The following is a 17,274-nucleotide window of genomic DNA, read 5'->3' as shown; positions in this document are numbered from 1 at the left end:
CCAATTTCTCCAATTGTGTCCTGTTACAAAAGAAAACAGATTTTTATTGCGCTTATGCAATTAACTACACTGCCATAAATTGAGAATATTCACAAATAGTTTCCAAATTTTGAAGAAATCAGGTAGGGAGAAATAAATATGCTTCAAATTTTGTTCACAGGAGTATATTTTACTCAGTTGTTAAAAGTTCCAAATGGCTCTAAACAAATAAGTTCCCTTGACTCTGAAAACAAAAGCCTTAGCAATGTTTAACACATTAGCTTTTCATGAGAGTCCTAGAAGATTGGGTTTTTCCTCTATTCCAATAGCACAATTTTTAAAGTTATCTGAGACTTGCACTTAGAGTCCTATATCTGATTATAAACTGCCTTTTGAAAAGGACCAAAGCAAAACAAAATGTCTGTGGATGACAAAAGTCTATAGCCACTATTAAAGCTATAATTGACTAGGAATTTTAGTTACTTCTGTGGCATACAACAATTTTACATAACAATTAGAATTATTAATAATATACACTAAATTATATCAATGTTATAGAAGTTTCCCATAATTTGGAACATATACTAATAACATATTTATGCAAATATAGTCCAAAGTAAACTAACCACCATTTACTTTTTTATTTAAAAGTTTTTCTTTTATTCTAATGTCACAATCTCCAGTGTTATTAATCAGAATCCTGCATTTAAGAGCACCTGTTAAATTTTATAGCTGATTATAAAGCCATCTTTTAAAGAGGACCAAAACAAGACAACAATTGTCTGTGGATGACAAAAACATTCTAGGGCTGCCACAGTTAAAGACACAATTGGCAAGGAAATTTGTTACCTCTGTGGCACACAGTCTGTTAACATAATAATTATAATTATTACTGGTAACATATACTAAGTCATATTAGAATTATAGGAGTTTTACATAATTTTGGAACATATACCAATAACACATTTACACAAATGTAGACCAAAGAAAGCCAAACACCATATCATATTTGACAATGCTTCCTGTTTGATTTTTGTAGCAAATAAGCCAAATGTCCTCGTTGGACTTTAGAGGACCTAATATTTTAGATATAGAAAGAGACATAATTTATAATTTGATTTTGGAAAATTTGTCAAATATCAAAGGTTTAAAACACTGGATATCACAAAATACAATCCCAGGTCATCATAAGTCATTCATTTGGCCAAAATAACTCCAAAAAGTTTTTTAAAAAAGAAAAACCTTTACTCTGATAGAAGAGACTTAGCTTTCCAAACAAGACCCAATGAAGATAGCATGAGGCCAGCTGAATCTGTCTTTTCCTTTTTTTCCCTTGCCATTTACCCAAAGGAAAAAACAAAACCCTTTCATTATCTATTAACATTACATAAAAATAGTCTTCATGAGAAAAGAGAAAATCAAATTTCATGTTTGCATCAGTGCATTTTTAATGTTAAAGCTAGTTTTTCAAATAAAATTTTATATCGTTATCCAGTTTTAATTAGTTTGACCATAAGGTAAGATTTTCATAAACTTTTTAGGACCCCTTACAATTATTCATCAAACATAAAAGATTAATTTTTTAAGAAAACTCTGCTATTTGGACACATGGGCCCAGATTCTGGCTCCACATCAGTGTGATTTTAATGTTTTTACTTAAGGAAAAAAGCTAAATAATTTCTTTTAAATTTTAGCCAACTTGTTTATACCCACAGAATTTTTATAAGATTGACCCTTTACAAACCCTTTTCACTTTACTTAAACCTTCTGTTTTGTTTCATTACTTTTTTAGGTTAAGACAATCTTTAAAACCCTCTGAACTAGACAGAATTATATTCCCTTTAACAAAAGCTATATTCCCATGCCTTCTTATAATCTTTTACCAAAAACACATTCCCTACACACTTTGTATGTAAAACTGTTTTTCCAGTGATCTCAATTACATGTTACAATGTTAACTCTTAGCAACTTTTATTTTTAGTGAAAAACCTGAGAGGTAAGCAATTTTAATTATGTACTAGTGGTGGAGCCTAGGACATCAGACAGAAATCCAGATAAGGTCTGACTCCTTTTAGCATAGCTAGTGGGCATGGCTTTCCATATGTTCCCAGGCCTTATCTATAATCTAATGCTCCAAAATAGGTAAATTGAATAAATTTCAAAAGCCAAAGAAACAGTTTGACCTTAAAGCATTTAGCAAATTTGATATCTGACCTAAATTTAAACCAAATATCTACATTTTAAGACATTTTGTTCTTTAGAACTCTTTATTTCCAAAAGATTACGAAAGTCATGTGAACAAAAGGCATTAAAGTTTCTACTTTTCTGACAATTTATTTAAGCGCTTATTTTTCTAAGCCAATTAATCAGAGTTCTTTTATGTATAAACATACAACACATATAAATACATAGACAGGAGATTCAGCACTTGTAAAATTTTTCATTTGCCAGTTTCTTAATTGCATGACTGGCTTCAGGGTGAAGCCCTTGGAAGAACAGAGCTGGAATAGCATGCATTTCTAGGGCCAAATAAGTAGCAATAAGCAGCTGAAGGCAAATATGGATCCTCAAAATGAAGGGTGTCATTTTATACTGGTTTGTGGATTCCCCAAAAGGAAGGAAATACCATGGGAGAAGACAGTGCAGTGGTTCTACCCTGCATTTCATTGAAAGGCAACCCAAAGCCAATCAGCCCATTTTGTAATCAGCCCATCCCTCACAGGAGTCTCATTTCCCAGTGGGGGGTGGAGATGTTTCCTTATCTTCCAGGTGACCAAGAGCATGTGTCTCTGATCCAGGTGTGCAAAGAGTCAAGAATCCCTCCATCACTACTATTAGGCACCCCTTAAAGTGTATTTCCTACCTAGTTTTTATAATGCGAAGTAACTTCTGATACCTCTAAACTCAGAACCATCAGATAACACAACGCAAAACAGAACAGTCTTTGATTTTGAAAGGGATTTATCAGCTTTTAACTCCTGGGGTTTCATGAGGAAAACAGAGGGTTTTTTCCCCCAAAACGGGATCTGTGGCACCTCCCCTTTCTCCCAAAGAGTCCTAGGCTACCGGAAATTATCTCAGGGCCTCTCGTGTGTACTAAGAGTGGCAAGACAAACAAATGGAGCAAAATAATTCAGTCGACTGAGAAGAAAAAAACTTTTTTCCAGAAAAACAAGTTTCAAGAAGAGAAAAACATAAAGGCCTTTTAAATGTATCTATAGCTTGTTTATCCACTTTTAATTAAGCTGACTTTTAACCATAGTGCTCTTTAAAACAGAAATCACTTTAAATTTCTTATTACCTGACTTTAGCCATGCCAAGTGGCTTCTGAACTTTACCAAAGGTAATCTCCTAGGTGCTTCAAAGACATTCTTTCCTTCTTTCTTTTTTTTTTTTTTTTTTTGGTACAAGATTTAGAATCTCCACAAGGTAGTTCAGAGAAAGGAAAATTCAAGAGAGGAAATCAGAAGCTAACTGTGGGGGGTGGGGCTGGGGGAAACCACCTCAATAAATGTCAAAGTTACACAAATAACAAACCAGAAAGGAATCATTCCAGAAGCCAACAACTGAACCCAGACCACCACTATCAAAAGATAAACCTTAGCTACTGAGCTATACAGCATTGAGCAGTTTCTACTGCTTTTCCCAGAAGAAGCCTAGAGAAGCCAATTTCAAGCTTGCAAGGCTTCTAACTGCTCAAGAAAAATTTTTAGGACTAACTATGACATGAACCCCAAAATTCCTGTCCTCTGGATGGTGGAAACCAAAAGAAAGTATCTCCAAATGATCACAAAGGTAAACTCTGAAGGACACAAAACAGAGAAATTTCAAACTGTATTGGTTTCAGGGACCCGTAGCACAGTTTGTAACTGACCAGCCTGCCAAGCTGGCTTAAAAGCAGGCTTATAGAGGTCCTAAACCCACGTTCTATCCCGTAATACCCCTCTCTCCATTACAGAACACAGAAAGACAAATTATTAGCACAAAGTACACTAGACAGAACACAGAAAGACAAATTATTAGCACAAAGTACACTAGATTTGCTACAGCCTAAGACTAGTCTCACACATCCTTTATCAGATATATGCTTTTCTCCCAGTCTGTGGTTTGTCTCTTTATTCTCTTAATAGCTTTAAAAGAGCAGACGTTTATAATTTTATTGACGTTCAACTTACCAATTTTTTCACTTACGGATTATCTTTCTTATTTTTGTCATTGATGTCAGAAACCTTTGCCCAACCCAAGTTCACCAAGTTTTTTTCTTGTTTCCTTCAATAAATCTTAACATTTTATGTTCTACAGTTTAGTATAGATTCATCTTGAGTTAATCTTTGTATATGATGCAAGACACAAATTGAAGTTAAATTATTTTGCATATGGATATTCAATATTTCAAGCATGATTTGTTTAAAAACTGCCCCTTCGCCACTGAATTTTTCTTATCCCTTTGTTCAAATTTTGTTCCCTGTTATATGCGAATCTATTCTGTTCTGCTTTCTCTACTCTGTTCAGTTGATCTTTTTGCCTGTCTTTATGCTAATACCACACTCTGGATTACTGCAGCAATTTAGTAACACTTCAGGTCAGACGGTGTTATTCCTTCAATTTCCTTTTTCCTTTTCAAAGTTGTCTTAGCTATTCTAGCTTCTTGGTATTTCCATGTAAATTTTAGTCAGCTTGTCAATCTCTACCTAAAAAATATATTTTTTTAAGCCTGCTGGAAGTTTTACTGGAATTCAGTTGAATCTTTAGATCATTTAGACAACTAAAATCTTAATCATATTGATCTTTCAACCCATAAATGCAGTGTATGTTTCCATTTGTTTAAGTTTTCTTTAATTTCTCTCAGCAATGTTTTATGGTCTTCAGTATGGAGGTCTTGCACGTGATTCATCATGCCTATCCCTAAGAATTCCATACGTTCATGCTAGTGTAAATGATGTAATTTGTTATTTCCGTTTGTTTATTGCTAGTATATGCAGATACAATTGCTTCTTTTTTTTTTTTTCTTTTTTTTTTTTTTTTTTGAGACCAAGTCTCACTCTGTTGCCCAGACTGGAGTGCAGCGGCATCATCTCGGCTCACTGCAACCTCCGCCTCCCAGGTTCAAGCAATTCTCCTGCCTCAGCCTCCCAAGTAGCTATGATTACAGGAGTGTGCCATCATGCCAGGCTAATTTTTGTATTTTTAGTAGAGACGGGATTTCACCATGTTGTCCAGGCTGGTCTCAAACTCCTGACCTCAGGTGATCCTCCTGCCTTGGCCTCCCAAAGTGCTGCAATTACAGGCATGAGCCACCCATGCACCCAGCCATAATTGTTTTTTATACATTGGTCTTTTGTCCTACAACCTTGCTAATCTCAGTTATTAGTTCTAGTATCTTTTTGCTAAATTCTGTCAGATTTTCTACATAGACGTTCACATTGTCTGTGAATAAAGACAGTTTTGCTTCTTCCTTTCCAATCTGGGTGCCTTTTATTTCTTTTTCTTTTGTGATTGCACTGTCTAGAACTTCCAGTGCAATGTTGATTAGAAGTGAGGAGAGCAGACATCCAGCATTCAGTCTTAGTATGATATCAGCTGTAGGGTTTTTCATCAGTGCTGTTTATCAGGTTGAAGTTTCATTGTATTCTTGTTTGCTGAGTGTTTTTTGTTTCTTTGTTTGTTTTTGAAATGAAGTCTCACTCTGTTACCCAATCTGGAGGGCAGTGGTACAATCACAACTCACTGCAACCTCTGCCTCCTGGGTTCAAGCAGTTCTCCCGCCTCAGCCTCCCGAGAGTAGAAGCAGCTGGGATTATAGGCACCCACCACCATGCCCGGCTAATTTTTGTATTTTTAGTTAGAGATGGGGTTTCGCCATGTTGGTCAGGCTGATCTTCACCTCCTGACCTCAGGTGATCCACCTGCCTTGGCCTCCCCGCAAAGTGCTAGGATTGCAGGCGTGAGCCACCATCCCCAGCTGTTCCAGTATTTCTTCTTGAATATGCTTTAGTAGTTTGTGTCTTTCAAGGAATTTGTCAATTCTTCATATATTCTGTTATCATACATTTAATGCTATATTAATTAATATTATTATTTATAAAGAGGATCTGGCTATGTTTCCCAGGCTGTTCTGAAACACCTGGCGTCAAGCAATTCTCCCACTTCAGCCTACCAAATTGCTGAGATTATAGATGAGAGCACCACACCCGGCCTTATATTTAATATCTGCAGACTATGTAGTGATGCCCCCTCTTTCATTTTTTTAAATTTTACTTTAATTTCTGGGATACATGTGCAGAACATGCAGGTTTGTTACATAGGTGTACATGTGCCATGGTGGTTTGCAGCACTGTCAACCCATCATCTAGGTTTTAAGCCCACATGCATTAGGTATTTGTCCTAGTGCTCTCCCTCCCCTTGTCCCCCATCCCTCGACAGGCCCCAATGTGTGATGTTCCCCTCCCTGTGTCCATTTGTTCTCATTGTTTAACTCCCACTTATGAGTGAGAACATGCGGTGTTTGGTTTTCTGTTCTTGTGTTAGTTTGCTGAGAATGATGGTTTCCAGCTTCATTCATGTCCCTGCAAAGGACATGAACTCATTTCTGATATTCATAATTTGTGTCTTCTCTCTCATTTTCATGGTCAGTCTGGCTGGCTAGAGGTTTATTGATCACTGATCTCAAAAAACCAGATTTTGGTTTTGTTGAACTTCTGATGCTTTTATGTTTCTTTTTGCATTGATTTCTGCACTGGTCTTTATTATTTCCTATTTTCTGCTTATTTTGGTTTAATTTTTTTTTCTATTTCTAGTTTGTTAAGGTGAAAACTGAGACCACTGACTTGAATACTTTCTTCTCTTCTAATATTGGTGTTAATTGCCCATTTCTTCTTAGTCCTGCTTAAAAAGCAACATCTTAAGGATTTTGATATGTTGTGTTTTTATTTCCCATAGCTCTCTATTATTGATTTCTAATTTAATTCCATTTTGGTCTAAGAACATACATTGTTTAACTTGAATACATTTAAACTTATTGTAACTAGATTTAATGCCCAGAGTGTGGTCTATCTTGTTAATTCTATGTGTACTTGACATGAATGGGTGTTCTGCTATTGTTTTTTTTAATTTTGTTTGTTTTTCGTTTTTGTTTTTTGCGATGGAGTTTCATTCTTGTTGCCCAGGCTGGAGTGCAATCGCATGGTCTTGGCTCACTGCAACTTCCACCTCCCGGATTCAAGCAGTTCTCTTGCCTCAACCTCCCAAGTAGCTGGGATTATAGGCATATGCCACCATGCCTGGATAATTTTATATTTTTACTGGAGATGGGGTTTCACCACGTTGGCCAGGCTGGCAAAAGTTGCAGTGAGCCAAGGTGGCACCACTGTCCAGCCTGGAAGACAAAGCAAGACATCGTCTAAAAATAAATAAGTAAAAATAAAATAAAAATTAAAATGACACCCTCTTTAGTGTCCCATGATCAGACCATATTTTTCATGCTGTACTTTTCACCTTACTTTATTTTTCATCATTATCTTAATATCCATCCACATAATGCATCACTCAATCTGTTCCTCTCCTTTTTTTTGAGACAGAGTCTCACTCTGTTGCCAAGGCTGGAGTGCAATGGTGCGATCTCGGCTCACTGCAACCTCCGCCTCCCAGGTTCAAGCGATTCTCATGCCTCTCAGCCTTCCAAGCAGCTGGGACTACAGGCGTGTGCCACCATGCCCTGCTAATTTTTGTATTTTTAGTAGAGATGAGTTTTCACCATGTTGGCCAGGCTGGTCTCAAACTCCTGGCCACAGGTGATCCGCCCGCCTCAGCCTCCCAAAATGCTGGGATTACAGGCGTGAGCCACCGTGCCGGGCCTCTGCTCCCCTCTTGACACCAATCTTAAATTCAGCAGGTGATCCAGGTACCAGACAGCTTATGAGAAGAGAGAAGTTAGTCCTATAAAGCTGAGGCTCCCATAGAGCACTTTTCTTCTTTTTCTAGCCTTTTCTCTCATTCTCCTTTGCCTTCTCTTCCTTTTCATTCTCCTTTGCATTCAGCTCTAGATGTCCTAGATTTTTTTTTTTTTTTTTTTTTTCCTGAGACAGGGTCTCACTCTGTTGCCCAGGCTGGAGTGCTGTCGTGCAATCTCAGCTCATTGCAACCTTCACCTCCTGGATTAAAGTGGGTCTCGGGCCTCAGCCTCTCAAGTAGCTGGGGTTAGGGCGTGAGCCACCATGCCAACCAGCTCTAGATGTCTTGTCTGACTCCTGATTCCTGGGTCCTGGGGATTGTTCAGGGCAAGCTGGAAGACAGCTGGAGATTTGAGTGGCCTTGCTTAGCCCTGTCCCTATGTGTCTGTGGCCACACTTAAATGCTTCTTTATCAGCCTCCCTGAAAGTTGGTGCAGGGATTAATTATCTAATGTTTGTAAAGCATTTGGAAGTCGATCAATGCTAATTATTATTATTACACTGATAGCTCGTCCTTTGTTCTAAACACCCAGCAACCTGAGGCGAAACAAACTTCAATTAAAAAGTTGTCCAGATAAACACAAGCTTCAATACAAAAGCCATAATGGCCCTTCTTCCTTCGTGAAGGTTTTCACTTTGTGTTCTCTGTCCCTTACATCTAAGCCTTCCTTCCTGCTCATTGGAGCTGGGGGAAACAGTGGGCTTGAGGTGAGCAACTGGGGCGGTTTAACATTTTGAGTACCCATCATGTAGGAAGTTTTATATATGTTGTCTCATTTGATCCTCAAAAACACGTGCATGGGAGGCCATCCTCAGCATGTGACACATCCGTGAACAAGTGCTTAGAGCGCGTAAGTAAGCCGGTGAACAAGTGCTTAGAGCATGTAAGTAAGCTGTTCACGTCCCTCAGCTGGGAAGTGGCAAAGCCAGATTTTGCAGACACGCTGTTTGGGTCTAAAGACTGTGAGCTCTTCCTGCCACGCATGCTCAAGTAGAAAATGGAATGTAAATGTGTTAGGAAGAGTGAGTTGGTAGGAAGCGAGAAAAAGAGACCCGCGTATTGCTTTTTGCCTTAAGAAAAGAGTGCACTGAACAAAGAGCTGTAAAGCAAGAATCCCAGTTGCTGAAGCAGTTCCAGCCTAGTAGCAGATAATTTTAAACTTAAAAGATGATTGGATTTTGAAGTTGAGGAGGTGGTAGCAATAATTTAGTCCCACTCCATCATTTGTTGGAGGAGGAAATTTTGACCCAGCAAAGGCGAGTAATTCTTGCCCAAGCTCACTCAGATCTTTAATCTGATGTGCACTCTACTAACCTTAATACTAAAAAATAGCTATGTTTTTAAGGATTGCCTGTCTACTGTCTGTAAGACAGCTTTGTAAATCCTATATGTGCATGAATTCATTTAATCCTTACAATTCTGCCTAAGAGACAACAGTATCAAAAAGGCACTGAAAGTTCTGATAAAACTGTGTCTTTGGAAATAATGTGAAGATTCTAGAATTTTTGTTTGTTTGTTTTGTTTTTCTCTTTTCTTTTTTGACACACAGTCTCACTCTGCCGCACAGGCTGGAGTGCAGTGGCGCCATCTTGGCTCACTGCAACTCCATCACCTGGGCTCAAGCAATTGTTGCACCTCAGCCTTCTGAGTAGCTGGGACTACAGGACATGCACCACCATGCCCGGCTAATTTTTGTATTTTTAGTAGAGGCAGGGTTTCCGCCATGTTGGCCAGGCTGCTCTTATCCTGGCCTCAAGTGATCCACCCACCTCAGTCTCCCAAAGCGCTGGAAGTATAGGCATGAGCCACTGCGCCCTGCCAGATTCTAGGTATTTTAGAAGAGACAAGATCAGTTTTCAAACTATATTCCAAAGATTGGTCGCAACCCGACTTAGAGGCATGGGTGGTGCTAGGATGAAGACATAAAGTCCCACAGGTGCCAAGATCCCCCACTGGGAGGCAACCCCATGCAAACTCTCTTTCAATTCTTTTTTTTTTTTTTTCTTTTTTTGAGACAGCGTCTCGCCCTGTTGCCCAGGCTGAAGTGCAAGGGCACAATCTTGGCTCACTGCAACCTCCGCCTCCCAGGTTCAAGCGATTCTCCTGGCTCAGCTTCCTGAGTAGCTGGGATTACAGGTGCCCGCCAACACACCTAGCTAATTTTTGTATTTTTAGTAGAGACTGTGTTTCACCATGCTGGCCAGGCTGGTCTCGAAATCTTGACCTCAGGCGATCTGCCTGCCTTGGCCTCCCAAAGTGCTGGGATTATAGGCCTGAGCTACCTCGCCCGGCCAATTCTTTTACATACTGTTCTAGGACTTGTGACTTAATCTGAACAGAGAGATCATTGAATTTAAAGAGTTTGGAAGCCACTGACCCAGATAATTTGAGAGACCTGTCTAAAATTAAGGACACTTCCATAATTGTTACCAATTGCTTCTTACCACCACCTTTCAAATTCTTGCCATTTTGTAAACCTTTCCTCTCATGCTCTGTGGAAGTCATTACAGGGACAGGATTCAGTTCACCAAAGTTGTGCTTCAGAATAATTTCAGAATTGAATGTTTTATTCCCCTGTCGCCTTTTCTTCACCTTCTTAGTTAGAAATCTGATCAGTTCTTGAGAAACTGACGACTGCAGCACTCAAGGCAGGAAGCCAGGCAAAGATGGAAATCACATCTGTTTCAGGAGTCAAGTGTTAACAAAATGCAAACAAATCTCCAAAACTGTCGTATTCACATCAGAATACTTTGGGTACCAGGAAAGCTGGATTTGTAATGCACCTTGTCACTAGAACAATAGCACCAATATTTGAGCCTGACAAAAATTCGCCTTCAAAGGTTTGAAATAATGAAGCGTATGTAGCACAAGGTATGACTTTTAAAACTCTGTTCTTCCCGAGGCGGGCGGATCATGAGGTCAGGAGATCGAGACCATCCTGGCTAACACGGTGAAACCCCGTCTCTACTAAAAAAAAAAAAAAAAAAAAAAATTAGGCGGGCGTGGCGGCGGGCGCCTGTAGTCCCAGTTACTCCAGTGGCTGAGGTGGGAGAATGGTGTGAACCCCAGGAGGTGGAGCTTGCAATGAACGGAGACCGCGCCACTGCACTCCAGAGCGAGACTCCATCTCAAAACAAAACAAAAAGATTCCTGTTCTTCAACATAATTTTTTTCCCCCGTTGGAAAGTCGTTTGTCCTCATAGACAGCCTTCTACCTCTAAGCATTTACATTAGCATTAAAATGACAGCTCTGCATACAGGAATAGTGGAATGTGCCCACTACAAGTATTCTTGAGAGGTGAAAACATGGTAGCAGCCCTCACTCACCTCCCCGGCCTCAGGGTCCACTCTGGCGGCGCTTGAGGAGCCCTTCAGCCCACCCCTGCACTGTGGGAGCCCAGTTCTGGGCTGGCCAAAGCCGGAGCCGGCTCCCTCTGCTTGCGGAGAGGTGTGGAGGGAGAGGCGCGGGCGGGAACCGGGACTGCGCCCGCAGCGCTCACAGGCCAGCGCAGTCACGGGCTTGGCGGGCCCGCACTCGGGCTGGCACTGCTCGAGTTCTCACCGGGCCTCAGCTGCCTCCCCGCGGGGCCGGGCTCGGGACCTGCAGCCCCCCATGCCTGAACCCCCCTGAGGTGGGCTCCCGCACAGCCCGAGCCTGCTCGGGGGGCGCTCGGTCCCATCAACCGTCCAGGGGCTGAGGAGTAAGGGTGTATGGCGCTGGGACTGGCAGGCAGCTCCGCGGGCAGCCCCTGTTTAGGATCCACTAGGTGAAGTCAGCTGGGCTCCTGAGTCTAGTGGGGTTTTGGAGAACTTTTACGCCTAGGTAGGGGATTGTGAATACACCAATCAGTACTCTGTGTCTAGCTCAGGGTTTGTAAATACACCAATCAGTACTCTGTATCTAGCTAACCTAGTGGGGTCTTGGAGGACTTTTATGTCTAGCACTCTGTGTCTAGCTAAAGGATTGTAAATGCACCAATCAGCACTCTGTGTCTAGCTTAGGGTTTGTAAATACACCAATCAGTACTCTCTATCTAGCTAACCTAGTGGGGACTTGGAGAACTTTTATGTCTAGCTAGAAGATTGTAAATGCACCAATCAGCACTCTGTGTCTAGCTCAGGGATTGTAAATGCATCAATCAGCTCTCTGCAAAATGGACCAATCAGCTCTCTGTAAAATAGACCAATCAGCTCTCTCTAAAATGGACCAATCAGCAGGATGTGGGAGGGGTCAAATAAGGGAATAAAAGCAGGCTGCCGAAGCCAGTAGTGGTAACTCCTTCTAATCCTCTTTGACAGGGGAGAAGTGTTAGTCTTTCACTCTACCATAAATCTTGTTGGTGGTTATTCTTTAGGTCTATGCTGTCTTTAAAAGTTGTAACACTCATGGCGAAAGTCTGCAGCTCCACGGCTGAAGCCAGGGTGACCAGGAACTCACCAGGAAGAAGGAAGGACTCCAGATACGCAGTCTTTAAGAGCTGTAACATTCATCGCTAAGGTCTGTAGCTTAGCTCTTGAAGCCAGCAAGACCATGAACCCACCAGAAAGAATAAACTGGACACACTATTTTTTAAGAACTGTAACACTCACCGCGAGGGTCTGTGGCTTCATTCTTGAAGTCAGTGAGACCAAGAACCCACGAATTCCAGACACACTCTCACAGCAGAGTTTACCATAAGCACACAGCAGTTTTCAATGAACTGTAAAATGTTTTAGGGCTTTGGGATTATTTAAACCTGCATATACCACTTGACACGTAGGTGAGTTGGTTATTACACCAGTAGAGAAGTCTGCATTATACTGTTGGTATTTATTGTTGAGTCTTATTTTGCAAACTTAATATTGTTTTTGAAGAATGATGCTTAGTTGCGTTCACATTTAAATGACCGATTCCGGTCAAAGTTAATGGATTGCATCTGACTAGGTAAGTAAGATAGTCACTTTGGGAGGATCATTTGTAGCTTCTCCAGTCCTATTTAATGAGCTGGAAAAGTAATTTACTAAGTTTAATGTGGAAGCTGGAAAAAATTTATTCTGAACTCCCCCCCAGCCCCGCCCAAAACGCTTTATGCCTTGAGACCATACTTTATTCACCTTGCAGGGTCTGGTACATTGCCTTTTCTAATAATTTATTTTGATCTGTTGAAGATGCTGCTGTTCTGTTGGAAAAAAGTCCTTTTACAAAAGCAATAAGCTAAAACTAGCTTTTAAAATATGCATAAAATGCACAAATTGAGGAATATGTCAACAGTCATTCATGTCCTAGTATAAATAGCTTTATAGCAGTGGAGTGGGGGAGGGCACTTCTTCAGAAGCACAGTTGTTGTTTGGAATCGCTGGAAGGGAGGCATTAAAATATAAAGGTGATCATCAAGCAATGAGTTCTTCCTGGGAGAACTTTGGAAAGGATGGGAAGAAAAGGTATTGAAATTGTCAGCACCAAGCTTATTCTTGGCTCGTCTTATAATTTTTCCCAAGGAAAGTCATTGCCTTGTCATAGTGATGCCATTTCCAAAGGACACCATTTTTGACATGTTCAAAAAATTGGTGTCTGACACGATTTCCCCATCTTGTGTTTTACTGAGGGTGTTACCATCTGCCAGCTACCACGCCAAGCACATTACACATACTGTCTCATTTAATCCCCACTATAGCATGATGAGGTAAGTGCTACTTAACAGGTACTTACATGATGCTTATTCTGCACTGCATTAAGCATTTCTACAAATTTTAGCTCATTTAATCTTCACAACCACCCTCTGCTATACGTACTATTATTTCTCATTTTACAGATCCAGAAACTGAGACACAAAGAAATTAGTTGAATTGCCCAAGACCCCCACAGCTAGTAAATTGGGTAACACAAATTTGTGTTCAGGCCTGCTGGCTCCCGAGTCAGCACTCAAAATCACTATTGTGTATGATATTATCCTTATCAGTAAGGAAATAGAAGCACAGAGAATATCTTGTCCAGAGTCACACAGGCAATAAATGACAGACTCACTTAGGAAGCCTACGTGTAGGACCTACAGAACTCAAGCCTTATATCATTCTGTAAATCTTCTCTTATCGCTCATTCCTCATACTAGGGTGTTAGCTTAAAGCAAGAGCTACAGACATGCTTGTATCTCTATACAGATTCCATTGTGTCACTTAAAGTAATAAGACTAGAAAGGGAAGAAATTAGCTTTATCACATATTTAGCTTACTGTCTAATTTACTTTGATTCTGAATAGATTTTTGAGTTGTGACTTGCTATGACAACATTAAATCTTGGATTAGTTGTCAGTGTCAAAAGCAATCTTAACCTCATCTGGAGCAGTGTTTCTTTAATCAGCATAGGGATTACCTGAAGATTTTGTTTAAATGCAGATTTGGATTCAACAGATCTGGATGGGCCTGAGACTCTAGCAAGCTCCCAGATGATGCTGATGCTACTGCAACATGGTCCATATTTTGAGTAGCAAGAATTGAGCATTCACTGAGTTTTTAAACTGAGCTTAAAGATGTATCCTAGGGCCCATCAAATGTCCTATATAGATAGAAGAACATATAGGAAGTTTGGGAAGGGCAAACACCAGGCCAGGGGGATGGCTAATGAGATAAGAGCTGAGCTACACAGATTCTGCAGATTAGAAGGGTTTTCAAAGATCATCTGGTCCAATCATCCTACTGATAACTTTCAGAATCCTTTCACATTCCTGTCAGGTCATCTCAACCCTTGAGTTAATAAATTATGGGTGGTGAATGGAACTGGACATTCAATAGAATCAGGTAAGTTTCAAGATGATGCCTGAATCACAGAACCAATCTAAGAGCAAAAGACTAGGGAAAGAGGCTGTGATGTCTCACTCTGTCTGGGTAGACATTTGCCACCATAGTACATTTTCCAGAGCCTTTAGATATTTATTCAAAAACTTTTTAGACCTTACCATTTCATAATTTTTAAAAAATGCTACTGTACCAGAGAATCAGCTGGAAGTACTTATTCCCCCAGGCATTTGCCTCCCACTATGAAATCAAGATTCAGTGCTGACTGGCAGGTGAGAAACAGTGACAGATGTGTGGCAGCTGGACTGCTTCTTGGCTGTCCTGACTGTACATTTCAGGGCCCTTGAGACAACAGATATTTTCAAAGATCAGGAAGGATGGAATAAAGACAAGGTTCTTTCCATTTTGATTTTGCAACCAAACCAAAAGACACTCAACGTATTGCTGAGTCCTCTGATTAGGGGAATGCCAACTTCTCATAACCATCCTTTTCTCAGGCTGTCATTTGACAGTTCTCTGCTTTCTTTTTCAGGTGCCAGGGGAGAGTGAGAAACAGTGGAAACCAGCCCTGGTTGTGCTGACTGAGAAAGACCTTTTAATCTATGACAGCATGCCAAGGAGGAAGGAAGCCTGGTTCAGCCCAGTTCACACACACCCTCTTCTTGCCACCAGGTAGCCATGGCCTTGGTTTGGTATGATGTGTTTGTAGGTTGATACTATTTTAATGAATTACAGTTAGCTCAACACGTTATATTACTGCTCACTATTGCAGCAGGGGCTGAGAGCTCTTTAAGAATATAGCCACACATTTTTAGCCACATAGATTAATGATCATTTATGGCCAAACATGAAGCAACAACACAGAGGCAAAGAACAAAAGACTCATCCATTATCAAGGAACAGTGACATCTGTGAGATGTTCCTCATCTAGCCAGCTTCCTGGGTCTCCATCTCATTCCCTTTGAAATGAACTAGGCATATGTGTTTGTAGTCTTGAAGTCCAAGTAGAATCACCAAGCAAGGGTCTTCACTGGGTGGCACAAAAGAATGTTATATGGGAGTACTCCACTGTGCTTTTTAAGGCTTGTTCGGCAGGAAATCTCGTAACAAGTTATTTCTCAGTTACATGATGCTTCCTGTGGAAGGGTGGCTGCCAGGTTCTGTTTTACAGGTCCTTCAATGCACATGTATTATTCACGTGAAATATGTCTTTAAAAAGCATTTCATTGAGGTATTGACATGCAAAGGTGTGTACATATTTAATGTATACAATTTGATAAATTTGGAGATATACATCTATGAAACTATCATCATAGTTGACACCGTAAACATATCCATCACCTCCAAAAATTTCTTCCTTCCCTCTATATTTTATTTTTTGTGATAACATGTAACATAAGATCTGCCCTCTTAGCAACCTTTTAGGTATATAATACCATGTTGTTAGCTATAGGTGCTATGCTGTACAGTAGATCTCTAGAGCTTATTCAACTTGCATGACAAAAATTTCATGTCCTTTGGCCAACACATCCCCATTTCCCCCTCCCTGCTGGAAACCACCATTCTACTCTCTGCTTTAAGAGCTTCGTCATTTTAGATTCCTCATATAAATGGGATCCTGTAGTGTTTGTCCTTACATGTCTGGCATATTTCACTTAACATAATGTTCTTCAGGTTCATTCATGTTGTCAAATATGGGAGGATTTCTTTCTTTTTAAGGCTGAATAATATTGGATTATATGTAAATACCACACTTTCTTTATCCATTCATCTATAAATGGACATTTGGAGGCATCACACTTCCTGATTTCAAAATGTATTACAAACCTATAATAATCAAAACCTTATGATACTGGCATAAAAACATATAGACCAGTAGAACAGATTGGAGAGCCCAAAAATAAATTCATCCATTTGTGGTCATCTGATTGTTGACAAGGGTGCCAAGAATACACAATGGAGAAAGGATATTCTCTTCAATAAATGGTGCTGTGAAAACTGGATATTCATATGCAAACCATGAACCCTATTTTACACCATACACAAAAATAAACTCAAAATGGATTACAGACTTAAAGATAAGATCTGAAACTGTAAAACTTCCAGAAGAAAGCATAGGGAAAATATTATTGACATTGGCCTTGGCAATGATTTATTGTATATGACACCTGCAGTACAGGCAACAAAAGCAAAAATAAATAAATGGAACTACATCAAAGTAGAAAGCTTCTGCATAGCAAAGGAAACAGTCAACAAAATGGAAAGGCAACTTACAAAATGGGAGACCTCATATATAATTAAAGGTTAACATCCAAAATATGTAAAGACTTACATTTCAATAGCAAAAAAAAAAAAAAAAAAAAAAAAAATCAAAACGGACCTGAATAGACATTTCTCCAAAGAAGACATACAGATGTCCAACAGGCATTTGAAAAGGTATTTAATGTCACTAATGATCCGAGAAATGCAATTCAAAACCACAGTGAGGATGTGGTTACGATGTGTGTTAGGATGGCTATTGTCAAAAAGACAAATGATAACGAGTGTTGTTTATCATTTGATAAATGCAAACCC

General features: G+C 39.9%; 1 protein-coding gene across 1 annotated transcript in view; it reads left to right on the top strand.

Annotated features, from left to right (window-relative positions):
- SNTB1 (syntrophin beta 1) overlaps window positions 1-17,274 on the top strand; it is a 276,718-nt gene that overhangs the window by 224,339 nt on the left and 35,105 nt on the right. The window contains exon 4 of the mRNA XM_015454815.4: window positions 15,233-15,372. Within this exon, the coding sequence (XP_015310301.3) occupies window positions 15,233-15,372 (140 nt within the window). The remainder of the gene's footprint in view (window positions 1-15,232; window positions 15,373-17,274) is intronic.

This window comes from Macaca fascicularis, chromosome 8 (assembly GCF_037993035.2).
Source record: "Macaca fascicularis isolate 582-1 chromosome 8, T2T-MFA8v1.1".
NCBI lineage: Eukaryota > Metazoa > Chordata > Mammalia > Primates > Cercopithecidae > Macaca > Macaca fascicularis.
Note: the sequence above shows the minus strand (reverse complement) of the source record. Positions and strands in the feature narration are given on the sequence as shown.